General features: G+C 41.1%; 3 protein-coding genes across 3 annotated transcripts in view; all 3 read left to right on the forward strand.

Moving 5' to 3' along the window:
• wars2 (tryptophanyl tRNA synthetase 2, mitochondrial) overlaps positions 1-3,615 on the forward strand; it is a 34,206-nt gene extending 30,591 nt beyond the window's left edge. The window contains exon 6 of the mRNA XM_085435333.1: positions 2,045-3,615. Coding sequence (XP_085291459.1) covers positions 2,045-2,493 — 449 coding nt within the window. The 3' untranslated portion in view covers positions 2,494-3,615. The remainder of the gene's footprint in view (positions 1-2,044) is intronic.
• Positions 1-19,794, forward strand: part of LOC146690274 (uncharacterized) — a 300,316-nt gene that overhangs the window by 242,143 nt on the left and 38,379 nt on the right. The gene's annotated exons all lie outside the window — the stretch shown is intronic.
• Positions 9,619-19,794, forward strand: part of tbx15 (T-box transcription factor 15) — a 33,738-nt gene continuing 23,562 nt past the window's right edge. The window contains exons 1-3 of the mRNA XM_085435300.1: positions 9,619-10,120; positions 16,172-16,379; positions 19,176-19,277. Of these exons, the coding sequence (XP_085291426.1) occupies positions 9,934-10,120; positions 16,172-16,379; positions 19,176-19,277 (497 nt within the window). The 5' untranslated portion in view covers positions 9,619-9,933. The remainder of the gene's footprint in view (positions 10,121-16,171; positions 16,380-19,175; positions 19,278-19,794) is intronic.

Here is a 19,794-nt window from a genome sequence, read left to right on the forward strand (position 1 = left end):
AAATTCATTCAAAGATATATTGCCTTTTCCATGTTTTGTAAACTAAGTCGGAGTGGGACGTGCTGTTTAGCTAAAGCTAAAAACCACCAACTGCAGGGCAGCCAATCAGAAATTAGAGCGAGGTTCAGGGGATTAAAACTGACAAGATTTGAAATACAATATGACGCCGTTATTATTAATATTTTCTTTTGAAACGTTTCCCAAAATGTACCAACCAAATGTTTTTATACACGAGGCCAACATTTTGAAAGATCCCACCCTCCTTCTACTTTCATTCCTCATGATTAGCGGTATGGTGGAAGCACGGGATGGAGTCAGTCATGTGTGCATTAGAGCTTTGATTAAAGAAATATTGTCTTCCTCTTGTATAATAATTAGGGAGGTAGATTTGGAGTGCATGTCATCAAGATGAGTTTAGAGATGTGTGTATGCATATATGTGTGTGCCCGAGTGTGTATGCACTCTTGCGTGTAATCAGTCGGCAGTATATAGCTCATACCAGTGGACCCCACCCTCGTTTCTTGTCTTTGGCATAGCAGAGTTGGCAGTCAGTGGTCTTTCCTTTGAAATGAACCAGAGTGTTTTAATTTGCTTTAGATAAAGACATCTTGGCGTTGATGAACAGCCCACATGTGGCCTGCTTGTACAGGACCAAACAAAGAACTGGAGCTGGGGATGATTTTAAGAGTGAAAGAAAGAATGAAAGGAAATACCGGCTCCCGTCATCTGCTGATCACTTCACACTCGCATGCGTCTGTTTCACACCGGGATATTTTTACAAGCGCACACAAATGTGTCAGGCAATCCTATTTCAGCCATCTGAACATAGAGGAATAAATGGAAAATTACACCTAGCACCTGAAATCTCCCCAAAATGCAGATATTTTAATAATTAGACGTTTAAGTCATATTTAAAGTGGCCTGACTGAAACGCCTTTTTGACCATTTAAAAAAATAAAGAAGAAACAAAGTCAGATTCTCTCAAAAGGCTGGGGCTCGCTTACATTGCTTTTAGCTGTCAGCTTGGACTGAAATCTGCACTCCGGACCTTTTTTGACTTGGTTTTTCATCGTTTGGCTGACCTGCAGTTTGATTAGCAGAGGCTGTTAAAGTTAAACAGCCTGAGACGAGAATGTGTCGACACTGCTCAGGCTTCTGCATCCACCTTTTGTCTCGGTGTAGATTTAGTACAAACAAATCTCAAAAGGCGTTATTTTTAAAGCAATAGATTTCTCACGTGTTTGGATCTTTACTGGTGAACCGCTGTGGAATTAAAGCGCTTTGAAGTCAAAATATTCTTTTTGGTACTCACCGGTATTTCCAAACAAAGGAAAAAAATCAGAGTCAGGCTTTAGTAAATATGTATTTGTGTTTTTTCTCCCTATATATATATATATGTATATATAATATATATATTTTGTTGTTTTGCAGGCAAACCTTTACCCGTATTCCTTGGAGGTTATGTTTTTTGGTAGTGTTTGCATGCATATTATTGTGTCTGTAAACATGATTGGTTGAAAAGTTTTGAATGAATTCTTGTGAAACGTTGTAGGGGTGTAGAGAGGGGTCATACTAACGATCCATTAAAATTTGGCTCTCATCCACCAGGGTCCACTTAATGATTTCTTGATTAAACAATGAGAAAAATCCTCATGACTTCGAAATTATGATTCTTACAAATGTCATGTGTATTGTCAGCATATAGAAAATGCATTAAAAGTGTGTTTAAAAGATGACAAAAAGATTCTATATACGAGTAGATAGATTATAAATTCCCTTAAAAGTAAATACTGCCCAAAGATTGAGCTGCTTTGGTGGACGTTTGCACTTTGGTGCTTCTTGTCTTCCTCTGGGACCGGTGATGCTCAGCGTTGCCTCAAACATAATAGAAAGCAAATGCTTTCTGATTTAATCAGAACCTAAATTTCTTGACCTAATAATTTTGAATTTTGCCAAATTCCTCCACTCTTACGTGTCTCATTTAGAAATAAAAGTGTTTATTACACTGAGAGGTTTTCCTGATCCCTCTCGTTTCTCTCCGCAGGCTCAACACGAAAAGTCAAATCTCTCCGCGACGCCTCAGCCAAAATGTCCAAGTCAGACCCCCAAACGATGGCAACCATTTCCGTCACAGACACCCCTGACGACATCGCTCTCAAGATCCGACGAGCCGTCACAGACTTCACCTCTGAAGTTACCTTTGACCCGGAGACGCGTCCTGGTGTTTCCAACCTGGTAAACATTCACGCTGCCGTGGCGATGATAAGCGTGCAGGAGGCTGTGTCTCAGGCGAGAGGATTGGACACCGGAGCCTACAAGAAGCTTGTAAGCGAGGCTGTGATCCAGAGGTTGACGCCCATCAGAGAGGAAATCGAGAGGCTGAGGTCGGACCGGGCTTACGTGGAGCGAGTGCTGGCTCAGGGGACGTGCAGGGCGCGGGAACTTGCTGCACCTGTGCTCGCAGAGGTCCGACAGAGAGTGGGCTTCTGCTGAGAGACAAGAAAATGACCCCACATTTATACTGTGAGCCTCTCGGTAAATTACTGCTGCTGGTGGAAAAAGACTCAGCAGAGTGATGCTGGTCAGACTTTACAAGGGTGACTTCTTATTTTGCTCCGTGTATGTCCTCAGTGAAATCAAAGTGGAAGCTCGTCTTTCGATGCAGTTGTTGCATCTTATTTGCTTTTGCTCATGTTTTACATAATCATTCGCAGCCTGTTTATTGGCCTTCTGATTCAGGCTGAATGGGTTTCCTCACAAGCCATCGTTTTATTTTTGTCATTCTTATTATTATTTTTTTTAGAACATTTTATCTTCTTGTTTCGAGCCTGTCCAAATAAAGATTTAAAAGTTGTGAAAAATGCTTCTCATTTAAACCGTCTTCACTTACAAAAGTGAGCCAAGTGTGCTTTCACAATTAACCTCCTAGGACCTGGCGTCCACATATGTGGACATCACATTTTGGGTTATTTAGACCAAAATACTCAATTTTGCTCTACAAGGGCCTGATATCCACTTACGAGGACATTATACTGCTACTGTTCTATGGAAATTTTAAACGAATATCCTCAAATGTGGCTCTGATTTTTCATAAAAACAAAAATAAGGTAAAAAAAATAAATCTGGTAATTCTTTGTTTTTACATTCATCGGGCCCCAATATGCCCAAATATCAAAGAAATTAAAAATGCATGCCGTGGAAGAGTTCGGGTCTTAGGAGGTTAAAGCTGCAGGATTACTTAAAAAATAAACAGTGACATAATAAAAGGATCCATTCTAGGTTCAACATGTGGAAGAGGTCCTGCTTCCTGACATTGAAAAGTTCTGTGTTTAGTTGGGAGAAAAAAGCTGAGTGAAAAAGATTTTTGAAATGTAAATATATTTGTCAGTATCATTTAAACATTTGCAGCTCAGCCGTTGTTTGTTCTTTTGCCCTGGGTGTCTTATTGACAGTTGTTTGTGCATGTGTGTTTCAAGATGCAATGTGATTGAACAAAATGAATGAATCTATTGTAACATTCCTTTTTGATTAGCAGCCACATGTAACGTGCACGTAATTACACATTCCCCACGCACACACACTTGTTTGAAGTCCCTTTATTCATTCATTTATTTCTTTTCTGCACTTTCCCATAAAGTGTCTGCTTACACAAACAAACACTGAGTTAGTCACTCAGGTTTTACACGCGGTCCGTTAAACGCATTTATCCAGTTTACTGTTAACGAGACTGTCCAATAGGAGGAACCGTTATAGTCTTGTAATACTTCAGCAGGGGTGTGAGATGTACCTTGAATATTTCAGTAGGAGCAGTGACTTTAAACATTTTCGCCCCACGTCTCTCTCTTCTTTTCTTTCTTCTGTTTTCTTTCCCGTGCTCCGTCTGCTTTTATTTCTCCTCTTTCCTGTTTTCTATTCTGTCTACGAGTGGTTATTTCATCAATTCTGCTCACTCCCGCTGTTATTATTCCTTCTTCCTACATTATACCCACTATTTTATTTTCTACTCTCTGTAATCAGCTTTCTGTTCCTCTGCAGGGGCATCCCCGGGGCCTGCACAAACACACACACGCACATTATGAAGCTGGACTGCGCTGTCGTTTTTCCATCCCGGTGTTTACCTGGGAACAGACCACATCCCTGCATGGTTTACTTCCCGTTTGCTGCCCCCCCCCCCCCCCCATGTTGGCATAAGGAGCTGATGGAATATAAATAATATATAGGCTGCATTTACACAGAGGAGCGGGCTGTAAATCCCGGCGACCTGCTATGGGACCGCAGCACTGTGACAAATACCTGTTTTTGTTTCAGAAGACACGGCGGCAGTGATATAGTTGCGCTGTAATAAGTAGTGCGTTTCAATGTGAAGGCGACACAGCAGCTCACCCGTTTTATGCGTGGGGGGTAAAAACTTTAACAGAGTCGTAGTAAATGCGCCTTTCTTTCTTTCTTTCTTTCTTTCTTGAAGAAATCACCGTAAATCGACCGGGATCCACGTGTCGCGTGGAAACAGCCACAGACCTGAAGAATATAAAAAACGAGACATTTTTACTGATGTTGACCTAACAGGGTGTCCACGCAGTGAGCAAAAGAGGAAGCTGGTAAACCTTAAACCTCGGACATTATTGCCCCCCCCCCTCTTAAATTAAATATGTTGCTCAGTGTTGTGTGCTGACACGTGATTAATTACCAAATAAAACACGTGACACTGTTTCTCTTGCGCTTTTACCCAACGCGAGGGCAATTAATTTAGCATGCAGGCTTAATGTTACACGTTTTGATTCTAATTTGATGAAAATTTGGATATACGCATGCGCTGTTCAACAAAGTTTAAAAGCGTGTACCTGAGAGAGGCCGATAGAGAGCTATTAGAGCTTTGGGCTAATTGTTGGAAGAGAGGATAAAGTGTGAGAGTCCAAATGTGCGTGTACGCATGTGCGTGCGCGCGCTAGCGACTACAATTGTGTCTTTTTGACTTTCTGCTGATCGTGGCTACACCGCCTCTTCTGTAAAGGCTTCAAATTATTTAAAAAACTTTTTTAAATTTAAAAACAGAACAGAGAATTTGTCCCGATGCTATTAATTTTATTTAGCTGCTGATTAAAGTATTTTATCTATGAAGGTATGAAACTATAATAACACACACAGCTCCATTCACTATTCACATAGCCTCGTTCACTCAGGCTATGTTTTTGCCATTCATAAGTGCTTTATATCTTACAATCCTACTCCGTTGGATGCATCGAAGAGCAACTTGGGGTTAATATTTGACATGCAGACTGTATGCCAAATATCCACCAAGCCTGTGATTAGTAGATGACCTTCTTTACCTCCCGAGCTGCCCCCCCCCCCCCCCCCCCTCCCCCCAATTTATATAATCGGCATTAGCATCACACTGGGGAAGTATTCCGCTTCACCAGATACATTCAGATTATGGACTTTTTACATTGAACATTACTGTAAATGAGCCCCCGAATTTTTTAACTTTTTAAAAATTTTCAACTAGTGTCCAGTTTTAATTATGACCTATATATCTTTATCAAAATACACTAAAGGCCAAGGCTGTGGGACCTAGAGGTGCTGGGGGTCGAAAAAGGCAGACCTCGTAAATAAATAAAGGTTTAAACACTTAGTGCTAATTGTGTCATTTTTGGAATTGTCTTAAATTAGTTACACTCCCCCTCCGCCCCTGACAAAATGACGTTACATACTAGTGAGAGGTAGAAGTGGTGGATTAAAATGTCTGTGAGTTAAATGTCCTCACAGATACACGTCGGAACAGCAAGTCACATTTGGACCATTATGACCTGCACCCAGATGAAGGTAACGCTTTGGTTTATTATGATGCGCAGTTTGACTTTATAATTATTCAGTAATTTCACAGTCCTGTCTTTGTTGCAGAAGGGTAGGCTACTTCACAATCCGTATAAATTTTGCATTAGGGCCGAGTATGAAAATATCCATATTTGGAAAGGTTCTGGTCAGCAATACGAAAATATGTTATTTTATATATATGTATATCATGACTTGTAGCTGACCGACTTGTATACTGCTGTTTGTGCCTGACTTGTGTGTACGCGCGCACGCACGCGCGCACTTGAGCATCTTCAGCTTCAAGTCTTTAGCTCTGCTAAAGACAATCACCAAAATTAACTACTGGGTGATTTCGTCATGTAGCTTATCCAGAGTGTAATGGTTTGCATATATTCGCCTTAAAAACGGAAGGATTCCGGGACATAATTCCCTCTGGGGTTGTGCAGGGCATCCGGATCGTGCCAAAAACTGATTTCCGGTTTTCATTATTAAAAACAAAAACTTGTCAAACCTATGTCATTAATGATATAAATTAATTTTAAGCCAGAAACGACATTTCAGTTAGAGGGCAGAAACTGAAATCGGCTTTTGGTAAAATGCCTAGATCCTCCGTGATCCAGGCAAAGGAGCGTCGCTGACATTAAAAAAGGATTTCTTTAGAGTGGTCTGGCCAAAAGTGCAGCAGAAATTGCGACATTTATCCCATAATAGTTCTATAAAGATATTTTATTAAGTATCCAAAAATGACTGGATTGTTTCTAATATAGGTACAGTAACACAGAGTCATAAATGTGCTTGTATTTCTTTATTTTACATATAACAATATAATAATATTGACTATGTACCAACATAAGCAAATACATTTCACATAAAGAAAAAACAATAAAATTCGCAGTCAATTTTTGGCAGATGATCACTCTTTGGACAAAAAAAGGAAAAATTAAATTAAAAAAAATCTGCAAAAAAAAGTCCGCGTGTGTGTGTGTGTGTGTGTGTGTGTGTGTGTGTGTGAGTGAGAGAGAGAGAGAGTCGGGGGGAATTTTACAGCTCAGGCGGAAGGTGCTTACAGAATCCGAGAGTTGCTGTCAGATTGCACGCTCCATTGCTCTCTTCGTCCCTCGAGGTCAGGCGGGGTCAAACCCTTCTTTTAGTTATTGAATATTAACTGCACGTTTGACCGTTTCCGCCCACCACCCTCCACGTGTCGATCTCGCGGGGCCACGCCGGATTTAATCGAAAACCTCACTGTGGTCGACGAGGTATACCCTAACTCCGATTACTAAAGGAATCTAAAAGGGAAAAGAATTTTTAAGGAAACGGATTTATTAATACTGCCCACTCATTTCATTTATTGATTTATAAAGCACATTTAATAACAACAGGGAGTTGACCAAAGTGCTGTACAAAATAACAATTAAACAATGGCATTAACAACAACAGGTACGAAAATTAAAAGAAAATTAGGATAAAAGAATTGGTAACTCTCATACAGTTTCGAAAGCCAGAATAAAAAAATATGTTTTAAGATGCAATTTAAAAAGAGTAACAGTTGGGGCCTTTCTGATGTGGAGAGGTAGATCATTCCACAATTTCGGTGCCACAACCGCAAATGCCCGATCTCCTCCATCCTAGACTTATGTAAGGTAAGGAGCAGGTGATCGCTTGATCGAAGGGCTCTAGAGGGCGTATAAAGCTGCAATAGGTCAGACAAATAGTCCGGTGCCTGCCAATTAGCACTTTATAAGTCAAAAGTAAGATTTTGAATTTAATTCTAAAACGCACTGGAAGCCAATGAAGGGAAGCAAGCACCGGAGTAATATGCTGGTGTTTCTTCACACGAGTCAAAAGGCGAGCTGCAGCATTCTGTACAAGTTGGAGCCGGGCCAAGCTGGACTGACTGACACCCACACATAGTGAACTGCAGTAATCCAGCTGAGATAAAACAAACGCATGAATTGCTCGTTCCAAGTTTCTAAAGGATAAAAAAAAGATCTCCGTCGCTTGCTTCACTTTTTGGGTGAATGAGATGCCATCAGGGCTATAATTGGGATCTAAATGGCAAACAGTTGGTTTTAGTGTTTAACGAGTTTCCTCCCACGGGGGATTCAACGTCCCCCACCCCACACCAGTGCGCACACAATATTTACTTGTTTACTTTTGGAAGAATTTTACGCACAAACATTTTTCTTCTTTCTTTTACAAAACATAAAGAATAAATAAAAAGAACCCGTGATATAGAATCACACAGACTGCCACAGTTTGTTATAATATTCTAACACAGAAGTCCGTATTCCTCTTTTATCCAAGTAATTAGTTCAAATATGTCCGCAAACGTTTTGCGCGCATATTACCATAAAGACCGTAGCGCAAGTAATGTCCTTTTAAGCCGCCACAAGTTCACATATTAGTATACCTGCTGCGTTGATCTCTGTACAGGATAATGAAACTACCCACCTCTATTTCTTTTTTGCAATGTGCTCACCGTTTTTCTTCTGTGTCCTGCGAGCCATCCTCGTGTGCGCGCAGTATTTATTTCAAGATGACAGATGCACAGCAATAACCTCTGGAAAGCTCCTTTTTCAAGAACGGCACTCTGACTTGGGGCCTGCCCGGTTCCCACAGACGCGTTTGTGTTGACTGATCACACAGGCAGCGATCATCCGCGGCTCTTCCCCACCCCTGACACTTTTCGACCCGCAGCTGATGAAAAATGTGTAAATTATTTCCCCCCGCAGGAACTGATCGTCCCCGAACTGAGCGTCAGGCCTGCAGACTGATCACGTGCAGCTCAGCAGCTCAAAACAGTCTCAACAAAGGGCCGCCGATTTTTTTAAAACAGGGATTTGATCCCAAGAAACCGATCACCTTCCCGCTGTATTATATTATAACGCTGAGCGTCATTTTTGTATCAATATTAAATTTTTAATATTTGGTTGCAAAGGTGGGGCTAGTCTTCTATAAAAGCTTTTCTACCTGCCGGTAAAAAATGTCTCTAAGCCCTGGACGCGTATGTTTCTTGCGACTCTGTTTTTCTTTTACTGACCTGCAGATCTGTTAAAAACGACCCCTCAACGAGCTGAGCAGAGCACAAGAATTTCACTTGCTAATCGTCTCGTTCCGTTTGCTGTGTCCTGAGCGCACAGCTCTGAGATCAGCCCACCTGTCCTGCTGAAGCTCTGTTCCGGTTCCTCAGCTGTCGGGCTGACACAATGGAGCTGTAATTGAGCTTTTCCTGCAACGACTTTTAATGATGGAATCAGGTTCAAGCACTTTGTGAAAGTGTAAAATATCAGAATAATATTTTGTGGTGGTCTCCGTGAGGCCGAAGGCCTCGCCTCGGCCTCTGCAGTTCCAAAGCTGATGATCAACAGTCAGATTAGGACTTAAAGTGAAGTTGCAGGATCTGGGTATCAAAGACTAAAATAGGTGTGTTGCTGAGGTCTTTTTTTTATTTTTTATTTTTTATATATTATTAAGCCCATAAAGTTTGAACTGATAATGATCTGATTGGTGTATTTACATGAGGCCCTGCCTTTAATGTCGATAAAAGCACAGTAAAAACACATATGTGTCTCCATATGATTCATTATGGAGTAAGTTCGTTAGGCTGTTGAAGTCGGAGAGATGGCTCCTTTTCCCGGACGCGCTCCTTCCTGCTGCTGCCATTGGACAAAACACTTTGTCTTGCTCTGTGTTCTTACTTCTCATTGGACACGCGGCTTTGCCAGAGCGCAGGAGAGCCGCCCTCTGCGCCTTTGAGAGAGAGAAAAAAAGACTCCTCCAGAAGTGATTATCAATCAGAGAGAAGTGAGGGGGACAGAGAGAGAAAAAGACACGGAGTGGAAGCACGGAGAAACGCGTGAAGCAGCACACCGCATCAAAAACACCGAGTCCTGCCGCGCTGCCAGGATGACACAGTCCTCCAAAAGTTTGTCGCTGCGTTTCTAGTCACAGTTGGGATTACTTTGGACACTTGGTGAGTTTGCGATCCGCTGTAAACACTGACGTGTGCATTTTTTCTTCTTCTTCTTTTTATTTTTTTGATTGTTTTGCTTCGCTGCGTTGGACGGACGGAGTGGGTTTTTCGCCGCTTCCCCCCACTTAGGGTGGATTTTGTGAGAAATGAGTGAAAGGAGGCGATCTGCCGCAGCTCTGAGCTCTAGAGCCCACGCTTTTTCCGTGGAAGCCCTGATCGGCTCCAACAAGAAGAGGAAGCTCCGGGGCTGGGAGGAGAAGGAGCTGGAGTTGTCCATGGAGAGCCTCGCCACGGACGGAGAGGATCCGGCGCACTGTCTGGATATGGATCCCGGTCAGTGCGCAGACACGCACAACATCGCTCAAATGTCACTGCAGAGCACAGCAAATCCACAAGTCCCGAGTCAAAACGTGGCTCTGTGTTCAATGACCCAACCCCGTGCAGAGCACACAGAGTCCACGCTCCACATTGTTCAGCTCTTTACATTAAACAGACTGAGATGCAAGCCTGTGGAGTTATGCGTTTTGGTCTACAGGGATATTGTCTCATATATTCAGCATATGCGTTGATTTTCATCAGTAACAACAATAATAATAATAATGTTAGGACTTAGTTGATATTTGGTAGGTTTTTTGTGGGTTGGCCAAGTTTTGACTCTGGACTGGCGGATTACAATGTGAAGCTGCACCAGAAACACATAAAAACACATTTGAATCAGCTGTTTGCTCCTTGAGCCATTTTAGCCCAGCAATAATCTGCTTGAACTGCAGGGAGGCCTCAGTTTACTGCAGGAAGGTGCACTGGTTGAAACTAACCACTCAGTCTAACACGTTTCATCCTCGAAGAGGAGCAGCCTTTAAATAGTCACAATTACACTGTCCTCTGATGAGAGTTTAAAAAATACGTTTCTGTGGAGAATTGCATTTTGCGCTTAAGGCGCACAAATTCGCAGAGCAGCCCGTCCATTCTCCATTCACGAGTGCGCACAGAGAACGCTTAAAGAAAAAGAAAGAAATCAAATGTTGTCACGTCATCTGCTTAAAACGGGTAAGCGCTTTAAATGTGTTGTATGAAACTAACAGTCACACAAGATGATTATGAAATATTTGAGTTCATAACTGCACTCAAGTAGTGGAAAGGCGGGTTGTGTAAAAGCAAAGGAAAACTAAATAATAATAATAACAATAACAACGGAGTGAAATAAATATCACAGTTTAGAAAGCGTGGCAAAAAATAATTATATTTTATTGTAAGTAGTTTTATACGTATCCTTAAAACAAGCATGCGCGATGAAGCAATTAAAAAAAATAAGTTTATATAGTTTGTTCTTTTTTTATTTTAATTTTTAAATCATAGCTTTTTTGCAGCTCAAAACAAACTTCATTGTAAGTTTTTTGCGCCAAGTCAGCATTTCTATATTTTCATTGCGCAATATAATTATTTTAAATAAAACATAATCTGTTTTGTCTCAGCAATCTTAAGGCGTAATGCGTGGAGATTAAGTAACCCTGCAAAATAACCCTGACTGTTTTTTTTGTTTGTTTTTTGTTTTAAATACCTTGAGGCTTCCCTTTGAGTTCACAATGTTCGTTTTTCGCTTCACGGGTTTCAGCTGCAATTCAATTTAGTTTTATCTTTAAAATCATTCACGAAAAAAGATTTTTGTTAAGTCGGTCACTTGAAAAGTAAAATTAATATAGAGGACTAAATGAGCCGTGTAGATAATGTGCGCTATGCACATGTGAATTCACATTAGTTCGCCGCGTGGGCCTGTGTGAATCAAGTTCTATCATAACCGCATCACTGCTCATTAAATGTTTGTATGAATGCGCAGAAAGGTAGAAGCTGAGCTTTGAGCCTTGAGCTAGCTCAGACGGTCTCAGGCCAACACTACCTCGCCGCCTGCAGCAGTCTGACCTTTGGGGTCGCACGGCTACTCTCCGGTCTTCAAACGGATCCAAACGCAAACCTTAAAGAGTAAAAGCAATAATAATAAAAATAACAAAAGCGAATAAACAAAACCAAACTATAGTTTTCTCGAGGGTTTGCCTCCCAGGAGCTCTCTTGGGAAGTTTGTTGTTATTGAAGGCCGTCCGTGGTGAAATGAGGAAGGTGGAACTAAACGCTGATTACAAGCAGCTCGTTTCTGTATGTGTTTGAAAGGGTAAACGCATCAAGAAAAAATAAAGCTTGATAGTCACTGAAAAAAAACCTTCAAGTCATTTACTAAAATGTTGTTTTTGGCTGCAGCGGGGAGCAGAAAGGTCTCTAAGTTCATCTCCTCATAGTTTTTGTATAGTTTCAGAATTTGTGGCTGAGTGGACCAGTTCCTGGTCCCTCTGTCCCGCTCATTAGCAGGCGGATTCCTGGCAGGTTCCGCGGGCCCTGCTTGAGTCCGAAAGCCTCCACTTTGGCGCGTCGGGCGGAGGTGACCGAGAACAGCGAGTCTCTGTGGTCAGATTATGTGGTTTAGAGGAATCCTTAACGGAGTGATTTTATTTTTACTCAACTCCAGGCGATGCTGGAAGCCGGCTGGTCGTATAACACGTTTATTAGCCTCAAAGACAAGGGCAGGACCGAGACAAGCACAGAACTGAACCAGGCTCGGATTTAACAGCCTGCCTGGAAGAGCTCAGCAGCTCAGTTAGCTCTGAAAAAACGTTGTTTTGTTAGACCTCACAGAACTACTTCCACCACACACTCATAATATTTATCCATTAAAACATCGATTAACAAGTTAAACTACATCTACTGTGAATTCAGAATTATGCGATTTGTATGGCGGTAATTTATAATAATTACTTTTTAATACGCAGAACTGAAGCCATGCAACAAACTGACATTTTGCTAAAAATCGGGTATTTATAACCTATTAAGGTCAATGTAAAATTATATATTAATGTCACTACACCGCTCCTTCTGTTTGCCATTTCTCCAAAAGCTCCCTCTCTGTGTAAGCATGCAAGCTGATAGAGAGAGATGGGCTTGAAGTTTGCTTACTTCCAGTCTGCATCAGTGTAGGAAACAGGTGCTCTCACGGTGTGGATGGTGTTACTCACTGGTTTCATGCTGGGCAAACCGCCGCTGTCCACTTCAGATGGCGTTTTTCCAGTTTTGCAACCTAAGACATGACATCTTTTATCAGTGCACCCCAACATCAAACGGATATTTGCAGATCATTTCAAAGGGATATATTTGGCATGTATTTTCAATTTTTTAAAAAGTTGCATGATTTGTAATATTACCTACTTGTGGAATTGTTTTGAAGTGTTGCAGCCCAAATCAGGTTAAAAAGGTCAGTACTGTTCATTAGAAGGAAATTAATAAGACATCTATACTCGATAATTTAAACCAGTATTTTACACTGATGATATAGATCCGATCTTGAAGTTTTAATTGGTGATAAAATAAATTCAAATAACAATAATCTACTTCCTCATTACTTCCAGCATTTTCCTTATTAACATATTAATTACTATCTATTTACAGTTCAACCCCGCTTGAGTTCTGCTGACAGTGTAGTGACAAAATGTGAACTGCAACACAAGAGACCACTGTAATGTACAGCACAGACGATTCAGTTCTGGCCAATTAGTGGCTTAGCATCAGTGTTAGTCTCAATTTAATAAGGCCTGGCATGAGCTTAAAGAACCACAAGATGCTGGCCCCATGTGATATTCTGTTTGTGTGTGTGTGTGTGTGTGTGTGTGTGTGTGTGTGTGTGTGTGTGTGTGTGTGTGTGTAGCTAACCACAGCAGATGTCATGACAGAATTCTGCTGAGTGGGCAAATTTTTGTCTATCAATAAATGTCAGTTTTTATTTGTTCAGCATAAAGTGGGAACTTAAGCTCTGAAACAAAAACCCAGGTCTTATAATCTTGGCGCTGTGCGACTCTGGACTAAAGGTTTTATGCTGTGTTTCCTGTTTTGCTCGATTTTGACACATTTGCTCTGAGTTCTTAAACTGTGACCTGACCTCAGACGTGCCATTTAAATCTACACATGGACATAACGCACACATTGAGCTCTACCTGCTGCTAGGTATGTTTGCCTGTTTGTCATTTAGGTTTAGAGCTCTGCGTTCGTGTGTGTGTGCAGCCGCCGAGTGGCAGAGGACAGGTCCTTCAGCCTAGTGTCAGGGCGGCCCGGCTCCAGCTTGGTCCTTTGGTTCGCCCCCTCTGCATCTTGAAGACATTCATACCAAAATTATCTCATTTAATCGAGCTGCTCATGCTGTCTGGAATGCATCTGTTTCCTCTGAGCGCCTCTGCTTCACACACCATCAACTAGCTTGAGATGCCAATAGTGGATTGCACAGGGTAGCTTTTCAGCCCATGTTTACTGCAAATATTCCGATCGAGCTTAATTTTGATGGCACAGATATTCGCATTCTTTATTTGTTTGGAACCTCGTTACTGTTAGAGTGAACTAGCAAATGTGTTTAGATTATTAGAAGACCCCAATTCAACACTGAAACCTGACAAATGATATTCTTGTAGATTTATACCCTTATTTGAGCTTCTTATTTTAATTTGGTGACAGACTTACAGTTGTGCCACACAGCTTGAAACAGAGTTAATCAAACTTCACTGCGGACATTATTGAGACTGATGGTGGTGCAAGGCTGAAAACACTCAACCCTAGGCCAAAACATTATATGAAAATTATATACCAATTAAAAAAAAGAATAAAAGCAAATGTCTAAAGCAGGTTAACAATAGAAGTCTGTTTATCTTAATAAAATAAGGTGTTTAATTTTCATTGAAAGCCCTGAGTTTGCTTGATCTAACCTTACAGGCCCCTCTAAAAATTAATTAGAGCAATACAGACGTGATTTTTTCTTCATTTCACTTAAGCCCTCCATCCTGTCCTCTTCCTTTGGCACCAGGAGCATGTGTTTATAAAGTGTGAGGGGGCAGCTGAATGACTGTGTGCATGAGTGTGAACAGTTAAAGGGAATCATGTGTGACAGTCCTCACTGGCTGCAGTGACACTGGAAGGATCTCCCAAGAAGATGATAGAAAGACTTTCTCCGTCTCTCTGTGGTCACTGCACCCCTCGCCCCCTGCTCTTCCTATCTCTCCCCTTCACTCTCTTGTTTCCAGCAGGGTTGGCTCGGCCTGCGCCTCGGTGTTTTTTTCGCCTGGGACTCTGTCCAGTCTCTCAGCAGCTCTGCATTTACATAACCATATTTGTGTGCCCTTAGTCTGCCAAGTCAACCTCCTTGTGTCAGGGCCCTCAATAAATAATACATTATTAGATTCTTTTTATTTTTTACTTTCTGGGTGGTGGTGGTGGTAGTGGTGGTGGTGTTGGAAAGTGTGTAGGATATTCGGCTATAAACTATTTCTGAGAAAAGTGAAACGAGAGAAAGCATGTGGTGATCTTGTGAAGGTTTCTATCTGGATAAAGTGCAGGTTCAAAGATTTGAGCAGTGAAGTTTTTGGCAACCCAGCTGGAAAAAAAAGATGATCTTTTTTTTTTTTATATTTAAGCCCTAAAGGTTGAAATTTTAAATCTAAAAGACATCACATGTGTTAAATCACATTACAGATTCAAGCAGAGAAAAGGGGGCAGAGCAACTGCTGGTTGTGTAAGTCTACATTCCTCTTTCGGTGGAAGGGATTTGGGGGTTTTACAGCGTTTTTTAAAATTAATTCTATTATTATTACAAGAAAGTAGCTTTTTTAGTGTAGAATGCAAACTTAAGTAACAAGTGTTTCTGATGTAAATAACACAGCTACAGCTTGGGTGACGTATTTCAACGGAGTAAATTGAACTTCTCACAGAAAGCCACTCGAATTTCTTCGGTGTGCTTTTTATTTTGTCCGCTGTATAGTAGCCTGCTAGTTTAAAGCACACTGAAATAGGGCGATGTGAAATAAAGTGAGGTCACTCTGGTTGTTTTTTGGGGGAATTAGAAGCTCAGAAAGATGGAAAAGCTCTCCTGTAGGTCTGGATTTGCTTCAAGATCGGAGCAACGTTTTATCTGGTCTAACGCTGTGACTGCGCTGATGACTTTGAACGGTCAGTCTGTAAAACTTGGTCCAGGAGGAACACTTGAGGGGAAATTTCATTTGCTAAATGTTTCCCAGTAGAATTCTTCATTGTGTGGCCCGACTTAAAATTTAATATTTTCTAAGTCGCTTTTCAAAGGCCTTTACGCAGCATTTATTCTGCTTTTGACACCGACCCAGAACTCCATGACGAGCCTGAGCCAGTAAGCCAAACGCTTCTCTCCGGCTGTAGCCGGCAGGTGATTTGGAGTCAGCCGAGAGAACCGCGCTGTACTTTCTGGCCGTGCCAAGTTTCCTGCATAAAGCTTAAAGCGCTTAATTCCACTGTTTCAGAGCTGCCTTCTCATCTTCCTCATTCCCCCCTCAGACTCAGAGGCGAGTCCCGGCTCGGACGGAGAAGGTCTAGCCGAGAGGACGTCGTGTTCTTTCGGCTCATCTGCCGATCTGGCCCCGGGCCCCTGCGACCCGTCTCCCCCGGCCTCCATGGATGAGATTCAGGTGGAGCTGCAGTGCGCGGACCTGTGGAAGCGCTTCCACGACATCGGCACGGAGATGATCATCACCAAAGCCGGCAGGTAAGGTTCATATACACCCCCTGCTCCATCCAAACTTATCACACACATCCACCCATCTTTTTTTTTCTTTATTTTATTTAATTAGAGGTAAGCGTATGAAAACAAGTCTCTCCCGCACAGGCCTCTCTCTCTCTCTCTCTCTCTCTCTCTCACACACACACACACACACACACACACACACACACACACACACCACACACACACACACACACACACCTCTGCGCTCTGTCTGGAGGGTGTTAATGTGTTGCACATGCAGGCCGCAGTGCTGCGTTCAGGCCCTCGTGACGCGGCAGGTTATTCCTGATGTCGGAAAAGAAGGAGACCTGCTTCTAATTAATCTCTGTAACATGTTCCGGCTTTTTTGTGCTCTCTCGGGCCAACAGTCCAAACACGGAGCGAGAACAGAAGTTGACCTGCGGATCCTGAAGGAAGTACCTTTATCCCTGCGCCCGCAGCGCCGTGCGTTTCCGACATTTCCCCGCTCGCTCCACAACAGTCGGCATGACTAACAACACCTCTGATAATGTTTCCACTTGAAGGCAAATAGCCCCCTTTAACACTGTATCTGTTATTCCATCTAATTACACTCTGATACTCTTTACACTTCCGTAGAACAATTTGCCTCTTTAAAATGTTTTAGGTCTATTGAATCAAAATGTTTAGGAAACACTGCGAAATGTTCATGTAAAAATCTCATTCATGTTTGTATTATTATTATTATTAAAATTATTATTAAAATTATTATTATTAAAAATATTATTATTATTATCAATACTACTACTACTAGCAGTATTGATAATTAAAAACACTTCCATTCCCTAACTATAGTAGAAATGTATGTAGGCCTGTGGGAGAACTGCTTTTTCCTTTCTGCAACACAGCTAAAAAAATAAATTCTAAAAATATCGCACACTACATTATTATCATTATTATTTCAGTTTAACAGGTGAGTTGTATTTGTTTTACATTTAGAAGAATTATTATGAGATCTGCTTTGGTCCATCCTATTGAGCTTTTTTCTTTTCCTGTTGCAACACTTTGGAAACCTGAGTTCAAATATACCCAAAGCTGTTTCTCAGCTCTTCCTCTCTTCAGATTGAAATACGGTCTCATGTCGCCCTCCTCCCGCCGTCACACACTACACTTGGCCGTTTTTATGAATTGGGTTTAAATTGGTAATCGGCTCATAAATAGAGCAGCAATCAGTTTGCGCCGAAGCAGAGTGAAGGCGGACGCGACCGTCGCCGAACGTATTTCACGGCCTGCTCATAATAAGCTCATAAATCCAGAAGAGAAGGGAAGCAAGAAAACAGCCCTCTTTTCTCATTAGGCAGGCCCCGATTTACGACCGTTAAACGCACAGCCGAACAACGCGGCGTTTGAAGTGCAAAATGAGGAATTAAGCTGAAATGTCTCCCTCTCCATATACAAACTTTTATTTAATATGGGTGCAGTTTTTCCCTTTAAATTGGACATTTTTCATGCGGTTTGCATCACTTCCAGTCTCAGGCTTTGCAGGCTATAGTTTCCAAATATGAAGAGCTGGTTGATAATATTTTGGCATAAAATCCAAATAAATCATCGATACAGGATAAAAGGCAGTTTCAACTGTTTTAAAATAAGGTAATACACCTGCACAGTATTGTTAAAAGCCAAAGGTCAGGGGTCACTGGCTTGGCAGAATGGATAATACAATGAGGATTCTTCTCCACTTCAATAATGGAAATGATACACACAGAAAAATCAACTATATATATATATATATATATATATATATATATATATATATATATATATATATATATATATATATATATATATAGCATAATAGCATTTTTCTTATAGATGCAAAGGGGATAATTAAAAAATATGTTCAAGAAACGTAAAAAAAATACATGTGATTTAAAATATTAAATAAATCTGGAGATAATATGTAAAGCTCAGAAGACTGTCAGCTGTACAAGGCAGAAGTTGTCCAGACTGGATTTATGGCTATTAAAGGAATAATCAGGGCTAATTGAAACTGTACACAGAAATCTGGGATCTTTGGAAAATCAAACGAAGTGAGATTCCAATGTCTTGAATAATTAGTCTACTTATCGCCTGTTTTAATGAGCATAAACAGCCTAAAATGTGCCTGCGTGCTGTCTCACATCCCTGCGTCAACAATAGCCGGACTGTTCAAATGAATGAATACACACTAATGTTTCCTCATTACAGAGAGGGAAGGCTGACAGAGCAAAAGCTGAAAAAAGTTTAATTAAATATTTTTAAATCAATGTTCTTGTATTGTTATCATTATTAATATAATTGTTATTGTTGTTGTTAGTGTAATTCACCATTTAATGTGGTGGTTATGATCATTAGTGTATTTTTTTCATGCTCCTAATACGAGTGTCTGCACAGTCGGCAGTGCTGCATCATGACAAACATCAGGAGTGTTTAGGGTGACAGATGTGCATACAGCAGCATTTCTTTGTTGTGTTCTTATTTTTGTTCCCAATTTTTCTTCCTGTCTTTTCTTTTTTTTTAACTTTTTTTGTAAATATTTAAAGCCATAAATATGTTTTATACTCCACAGTAGGAGTAAAAAAGAGACCCCCTTTTCTTAGTAGCACAGTCACTTCATCTGAAGAATGAGCTAATGAAAATCACAAAACCATTACATTTTATATAAATTTTATATATTTATAGGTGTGTGTATGCGTGTGTGTGCGTATATATGTAGTATGTTGTTATTTTGAAATAAATCGCTCTCACATCTATTACCATATGTTGCTTTTTTCCCTCTAGGAGGATGTTTCCAGCCATGCGTGTAAAGATAGCAGGTCTGGACCCTCATCAGCAGTACTACATTGCCATGGACATAGTGCCTGTGGACAACAAGAGATACAGGTACCTCCTGTTTGCACAAACATTAATGGGCGTGAAGGTTGATGTAGCCTAGTCTAGTGAGTAGCATCTAAAACAGAGGTCCTTCGCTAACGAAAGTTTATTTATGTTCCCTTCCTGTTCTACTCCCTTTCAAATGCAGAAATGGACTTCTCCCTACCCAAATGCCATTAAATCAAAAATGATTTCGTTCTTTTGGGTTTTGGTGGGAAAGTTTAATGTCCCGTGATGGTCTAAATGTTCTTTCAGATGCTTTTCACCCACGTCAAGAATTAAACTGTGGCGAAAATACTAAGTAATTGTATTTTATCAAAGCCATTAAACATGGTCGACTATGCAGATGTTATCTATCAGCAACAGAAGGGTACCTTTTGTTCGCTTCATTCTGAAAGTAGCAGTCTCTTTGCCCAATAACCCTGCACGGCTAAACATGCACAGTCACATCTCTGTGTGGGAACGCACGAGCGAGCCTGCACCCTGCTGCTGCTGTAGCTGGACGCAAAACTCTACTTTCCTGGAT

Source organism: Copadichromis virginalis, linkage group LG16 (assembly GCF_057382275.1).
Source record: "Copadichromis virginalis isolate Kocher_CV1m ecotype Utaka linkage group LG16, C_Virginalis_male_GT1.1, whole genome shotgun sequence".
Lineage (NCBI taxonomy): Eukaryota > Metazoa > Chordata > Actinopteri > Cichliformes > Cichlidae > Copadichromis > Copadichromis virginalis.